A 7,700-nucleotide genomic window follows, 5' to 3' on the forward strand; every position below is an offset into this window, starting at 1 on the left:
ATTCGTTTTTATTTACTAAACTGTTAGATGATTTAGCTCTACCTAGTTAATTTCTGTTCTTAGTGTCTAATATGGACAATGACATTTTTGGTTAAGAAAATTTTGTATAATTTTTTTTAAAAAAGTAAATATGTATTATTTTAATCTCTCAGAGACAAATCACACTGAGCTGGTTAAGAACCATCACCAAAAAGAAGTAAAGAAGAATTACGTTTCTGAGGAGCCAAAAAATCCACCTAATAGAGTAACAGGCAAAGGTATTTTGAGAAAACAGTTGGCTTATTCATTTTTATTTACTAAACTTTAGATGATTTAGGTCTACCTAGTTAATTTCTGTTCTTAGTGTCAAATACGGACAATAACATTTTTGGATTGGACTATCCATACAGAACATTTTTAAAATCTTGTCATCCAGCATCCAGTCTCATGCAGTACGTAAAATTTTGAGTAATAGCACAACATTATTGCTTCAGTTTATTTTTTCACTTTTATGAATTCACTCTTCAGACCCCAAAATAAAACCAGGTTACCAACAAAGGGATCGAAGAAAGGATGAGGGAACTGCTTATTCTACTCTTTATGTGAAAAAAGGTGGAAGAAACACTTATTTTAATTCTTCAGAACCTCGAAGAACAGTATATGTATTCTACCGTACTGTCAACGTCACTCAGGAACCAAAGTTCAGTGGATCTACAGGTGGGTTCCTGCTTATGCAGGATTCTTAAGATACCTCAAAAACACTTGTCTGTATTGTGCTACTTTCAATTTTTTCCCTGTAGGTTATTAAGTTATTTATACCTAAATATGGGCAAAAAGTAAATTTGATCCAGTATATACCGATCCCCACTTTTTACAGCATCTTTTATGTGATTTATTCTTTTGAAGTAGTTAATAAACCTTCTAATAGTTCACCTTTAATTTCTTGTATTACTCTAAATATTGATAGCAATAGTATTAGAAGGAGTTTTGCTGGAGAATTTCAGTTTCCTCTCAAGAAACATCTCATGTTCAGCTTTTTTCCTCCCAGCAGGGGATGAAAGAATGACCTTGCTTTCTGTGCTATTTTTCCACAACTAGGATTTCACTGGAGTATTGATCATAATGGATTTTGGATTATTTTAATTATTTAGGATTATTTACCATATTAAATGAACATGGGACTGCATCGTAGTCAAACTTCTCTTATTGATTTAAATGGATTGTAAATTTTTGTGATATATATTACTAGTTTTTCACTGTTCATGTTGAACTGAGAACTGAATTTGTCCTTCCTGCCATTCATGCAGGATGGTATTTTCCTTCATCTTTTTTCTACCTTTGAAATACTCTTCTCTCCTGCTGATGATAGCACATACTATGTCATAAATTTGACAAGAAGCCTGCAGGTGGGTTTCTGAGACTTGTGTCTTTTTGGCAATTTCTTTCAGATATAACCACAGGTTTACTGCTTTTGCTTTATTTTTGACTTGCTAATATAGGTTCACCCAATCTAGTACATCATTTGGGTTTTATTTGCCTTCCTGCTTTCTGTTTCCATGGTTTCTGTGGATAATTGTGTTCTTTCATCTGCCACTGAATAGAGAAATTTAGTTAAGAAAGTGATTTCGCCTTGCCAGTTTCACTCGTCTCTCTTAAGCCAAGTTGCATCTCCATCTTGAGGAGATGTCTTAATTTCCAATAAAAGGAAACTCCTTCAAACAGAGTAACCCTCACTTCCAGATTAATGAAGTTAAGTGAAATGAGTTTGCTTTGGTTATATGTGGACAGATTGGTATAAACATTGAAGAGCATTCTTAATGAGAAGAATACCTCTTATAAAATTTCCAGGTTAAAAAAGGAGGGATCATTTAAAAATAAAGGTGATCAGCATTTTTGTCGTAAGGACAGCCATCACCATTTTCACTTCTTTTCTTTTCAGCAGAACCTGAATCATATGGTGGGAAATGCTTCAAACAGAAGTACCAGAATAGAAGTTTTAGGACACAACACGAAAACTATGGTAACACTTCCATGTTGTGTATAAACTGAAAATTTTAAGATTATTGTGGAATTAATAATTTGAATTAATGGATTTTAGCTGGAATTAACAGAAACAAGAATATTAATTTTTAACCAAATGTTACGGTAAATGGTTAGTCTTTAGCCAGCTTACTCCGATGCAAAATCAACTGTCTAGCAGAAAAACATATTGCCTTCCATCTAGTGCTTTCACACCAGGGATAAAACAGGATAATGGATTAGTTTAATCTAAAAGCAACTGATGCCTCTGGGGAGATTTTCAATATGGGAACGTTCACTTTGTTCAAGTCGAGGACATCTATGACAGAATGGCTTCATTTGGAAGATCCTGTGAACTTCATGGAAATGCTGCAAGATTATAAATGTTATTAAAAGTACTAGAAAGAGAGTCTGTATTTCATACTAGCTTTTATTTCAGAGGTGATGTATGATTCACCGATTAATTCATTGATACTTCACCTAATGTAATATTTAATTCACATGTCAGACTAAGAGTGCCTTGCCTGAAATTTTAGCAGCAATTAAGAAAAAATGTCTATTTTTTTTTTATAGACAAGTATACTTCAGCATCTTATAATGAACCAACTTGGAGGAAAAGAAATCCACACGCAAAAACATTCTCTAAGTTTAAAACAACCATTCAGGTAACTGTTTGTTTAACAGTGCAGCCTTTTTTGTAATAGTGACATCTCTTTCCCCACCTAGAAAATGTAAAAATGCTCTTAAAATTTCCCCAACCAAAACCCGCAAGATTCTTAGCAATGCTGAGTAGTCTGAAAGAGCAGGGTTTTCTTATTTTGCCTCTAGATCTAACCTGTGATTTCTAGTTTTTTCTGTATTACTGATAGGAAAGCCTCCTAAGTGAGGAGCTACAAGAAGTGGGTTTTGGCTTGTACCACTGGACAAATCACAGTAGAGACTGTATGAGTGTGATCTCTGTCTCTGATTGATTGCTCATGAAGCATCTGCAATAGCTGAATTCAGCTATTGTTCAGCCAAGTTCCAAATTCATAAAGGACTCAGGCTACAAAACATTTGCAAGATGCCCTAAGGACCATTAATTTTACCGATGTCTTGAATGCAGAGATTATAACCTGTATCTTGTGAATCATGTTGAAAGTTTAATTCTTAAAATGTTTTTGAAAGAGCATATAGTTTTACTCTAATAAATCATGCTCAAAATGTTCTGTATATCTATTTTGACAACAGAGCCAAGAAAACACGGAAGGAAATGGAAAAGGGGATCGATATGTAGAGAGGAGACAGACTTCAGTTTACAAGAAAAATGGAAATTGAAATAAGGAAAAGATCTACTGGAAAAATGAGCGGAGAAAATTGCAAATTCTAAAAATAAGATGCAGGAAGTACATTGCAACTTTTCAAAACTAATTAAAAATTTTGAAAGTATGTTCTGTATAGTCACATATAAAGGTCTTCAATATATTCACTAAGTTTAATCTGTCATGGATATTTGACAGTTGAAATTACTTTTACAGACTGTTTTAAGGAATAATTCCTTATACGAGTATATAGTTCTAGTTTTACATACCAGTTTCAAAGGACTGTCAATGTAAATAGCAATAGTATTGCATTCTAGAATGTGGCTGTTCTGATGTGGAAGCCAGATTCTTAGATTTGTCAAGTGTCTGGGGGCTCAGTCTGAATTTCATCTTGAGCTTTTGCCATTTTAGCAAGGCAACAGAACTATCTTATGAACTAAATGAACTTCACAACAAAACGTTCAGAATTAACTGAAATATGTTTTACACACGTTTTAAAGTGTGAAAGATTGAGTAAAGACTGAGAGGAAGACCAATAAGAAGTATACTCCAGTATTGCTTTCTGAAGAAACAAACTTCAAATACTACATTGTTGCATATATGTGACTTTGTATCTTTGTCTCAGATGTTCTTCCATTTTGGCGTGTACCTGGCCTGTGGTTATTCTTGGAACATAATCAGTTTTGGAGGAGAGCCCTTCAAAATTTTTTCTGGAACATTGGGATCCAGTAGTTGTCTTGGTGGCACCCATCACTGTGAATATAAAAGCATTTTGCTTCCTTTGAAGCCTTTTCTTTCATTGTGACTGTTCAGAACACGAGCTTGGATCAGATACCTTCCATGGTGCCTTCTAGCTCAAATGATACCATCATTCTATAAGACAGTCAGTCATACATTTCTCTGTCCTACTTTCTTGAGAATATCTTGCACAAACCTTGGGTAGTAACGGTGCAATTTTTATTCATTTTGAAATTTAATTTTTACTTATTTAAACTTAGAAAAACACTCTAGTGATTATAAACATTGATGCTGCTGGGCATCACTAGACTGAGAGAAGAACAGAAAAATCTAGAGTTTCTGGTATAGCTGAGAGAAAATGTAAAAAAAAAAATACCAGACAAGAAACACCTTTTTAAAATCAAGGACTAAGTGTATTGAAAATGTTCCCCTCCCTCTCATTAGACATTGGAGTTTCAAAGCGTAGCATATGATGGCTTGTGGCAACATTTTATATGTTGTCTGCCTGAGGCAATTTCAACCCTCAATTCAGGGGGATATTATATCCTGTTATATAAGGTCTCCTGCCTGGCCTCACCTTTCTCTAACAGTGCAGCGAGACGTTCTCGTGGGAACGTCCTTTTTGTTTGACAGTAGAAATGAGGAATAGAGTTGGCTTCTCTGCTAAAATCCTGTAAGAGCTCAAATGACCAAAATGGGGTAACTGCAGGCAGTATCTGTAGGGTGAGCTGTGCCATTGCCAGAGGCCTGTTCCATGTCTCACAGCTTGGGGTTGCCTGCATCTGGAAGGTTGTCTGGTTATCTCTACTCTCCTCCTTTTCTTTTTAGTGTCTTCTCAGAAACAATCAAAATAGCATCTTAAGAAACTCATTATAGAATCTGAGCACCTCTCTGACTGGGATCATAAAGAACTAGCACATCCTATCTCTTCCAACCACAACGATTCTGTGATTCTGGTGCGATTTAACCCACCTTCCCAGCCTGAAAAGCCAACCCAACAAGCCAAAGCCAAAAGAAAATAACTTTCTAACATGCAGAGGACTGGGCTAAGAGTACGGCCCAGCTCAAGGGAAAGACAAAGAAGTGCAGGAGGAAAAGGACACAGCCATGAGGGCGATACTTGGTTGATCCTGGATTGTTGTGGAAGCACAGCTTCAGTACATTACCTCTTCCCTTTCCACTGGAGCTTCCTGTAGAGAAATTTCAAATACTGTTCTCTTAGTCATCAACTGCTGAGCCAAGGAAGTCACAGACAGTAAGAAATACCTCATCATTATACAATAAATATAGAGCTCCATGAGATATTAATGGTTCTGGTGAGGTGATAACTACTCTGACTGAAATGAGAGGAATGGAAAGGGATCAGTGCTTTGCGTGATCAGATCCTTATTGAAGATTTCCCTTTCACGGCTTCAAAGGCTCTAAGATCCCTAAAATAAAAATACATGTGTGTTTTCCAGGCTACACATGCATCCCCTATTATATTACTTCATCCCCTTCTGCCTGGTTCTCTTTGTCATTAAGGCTCCAAAGAGAAGCCAAAGGAAATTGGGGATATTCAGCATTTAATTCAGCGAGGCCCTAAAGATTGCATTTCTGTGTTTTCACATACTCGCTGCATGACAGATCTCCCACACTGATTTAAACTAATAGTGCTTGAAAACAACTCCTGAGATAATGAAACAAAGATCAGAGGCAGAGGCCTAGTGAAGGAGAGTTCAACTTGCCCTCGTGTTGTATGTGCATGTACATGATCTGCTGCTGAACTGAAAGGCCTGGGAAAGAAATGATTTCTTGCATTCACCTTATGCATGTTAAAATACGCTAATATTTTTCCAGATAGTAGTTCTAAAAGCACATCAGACATCTAGTGTAGGTTTCTAGTGTAACTTTGCAAAGCTTCCTACATTCCTGAACAAAGCTTTGCGGCTAAATTAAACCCACTAACTCCCAGCATCTTAGCAGCACTGGTATTTTAAATAAGCTGTTTATTATATTAAGGTAGCAAAGCCCATCTCAAGTCAACACCCAAATGGGGAAAAAAAAGGTTGCCGTAAAATAAAAACTGAACGAAACTTCTCTAGAAATTGTAGAGACTGCTTAAAAAAAGGATTTTGACAATTTCATCCTAATGAAGATGTTTAATGATAAAAGCTCCCTTATATAGCAATTCTTTATGTAACTATATATTTATTTCGAAAAAAAAATTGTAAATTATCTAACTGTCTCTGCAGTCACTAGGGGTCGGTGCAGTCACAGGAATGGGAGCGAACAACGCCCAGTAGTGAAGCTCCGTTAGAATGCACTTGATTCCAGCTCTCCATCGCTGAAGCCTCTCTGCCATGTTCAGCAGCAGTTTTAAATTATGAGAAAAGGGCACAATAGGCTTGTTATGCTTCCTAATGGCCAGCTCAGGAGAGAGGTGCGACATCCTACACGCCAAATCGCTAGATAGCTATTTTTTGTCTCTTAAAACACAGTGATTATGTAACTCTACTTCTTCCTCACCCTACATGCTTTCCAAAACTCATTCCTGTTACCCCCTCAAAATTGGACACCTCTCACCACAGCTTCTTCTCAGGAAAACAGTCTTTGAAAAGAGGTATTCCCAGCCTGAAAGTCTCCTTTAACTTTTCCAGACCAGAAACCTTTTAGATAATTTTAAATGCCTTTGCTTTTTACATTTGGTCTTTTTACAGGTGAAAATAACAATAGAAACATGCTACTGTGGTATGTAATATTTGAAACACTTGAGAGTACAACTATTATGCTTAAAATACAAGAGAAGTCCTGCTGCTTCTTCCCTTTTCTATTTCCTAATTTTAAAAAGGTGGTTGAGCAGAACTAAACATTAAAATTTACAGGACCTTTTGAGAAGGTAATGTGAACAGCCAAGTCTCTACTTGGTTTGGGAACACATATACAAAAGACTCTTTGCATTTTTTATGACACAATTTTCTTCCCCTGGACAAAAGCAATGTCTGAAAAGGTTGACATCCTTGTTGTTGCTGTTCATGCATGATGAAGGCCTATTAATGATTTTCCACTGTAAGGATAGAAAGTGCTTCTTACATCTTCACAACTCCTTCTGGCCCCTGTCCCCAGAGAATCTGCAGAGCAGAGTTGGAAGATGGTGCTGCCCTATGGGAGTATGCGCCAAGCACAACATACTCTGACGTGACCCAGAGTAATTCTATTGACTTCAGCACACTTATTCGTATCCTGAAACTCAAGTGTATTTTGACTGATCACAGCAGAATGACTTCCAAGGTTTTCATTGCAGTATGCGTCGCAGCCTGCCAAATGGATATGGTTCTTGGAGATAAATGAGGATGTAAAATCCAGCAAGACTTTAACTTTCGAAACAAAATTTGCAAACTGGGCAGAATTGTAGGAGGAACAATAAATTACAGAAATGTGACAATCAGCTGCAAGTTAGATAAAACATGCCTGGTACCAGCTCTTTTCAGCTGGCCAGTGCCAATTAAAACCTTTGTTCTGTTGCCCACTGATGGTGGAGGGAAGACAGAAGTCTTGAATATCTTGTGTTCCTGAGTACCAGACCATTAAATTTCAGAAATATTTGTTTTGGGAGATTGTTCAGTTTATTCCATTATGTTTACAACTGTAGCTCTTTCTCATAGACCAAAGCACATGCCAGCA

General features: G+C 36.7%; 1 protein-coding gene across 1 annotated transcript in view; it reads left to right on the plus strand.

Annotated features, from left to right (window-relative positions):
* LOC104489735 (chromosome unknown open reading frame, human C12orf50) overlaps positions 1-7,700 on the plus strand; it is a gene marked incomplete at its 3' end in the record, with an annotated part of 34,430 nt that overhangs the window by 9,573 nt on the left and 17,157 nt on the right. The window contains exons 10-11 of the mRNA XM_010131933.1: positions 508-696; positions 2,572-2,663. Coding sequence (XP_010130235.1) covers positions 508-696; positions 2,572-2,663 — 281 coding nt within the window. The remainder of the gene's footprint in view (positions 1-507; positions 697-2,571; positions 2,664-7,700) is intronic.

Source organism: Buceros rhinoceros, unplaced genomic scaffold (assembly GCF_000710305.1).
Source record: "Buceros rhinoceros silvestris isolate BGI_N320 unplaced genomic scaffold, ASM71030v1 scaffold8222, whole genome shotgun sequence".
NCBI classification, from domain to species: domain Eukaryota; kingdom Metazoa; phylum Chordata; class Aves; order Bucerotiformes; family Bucerotidae; genus Buceros; species Buceros rhinoceros.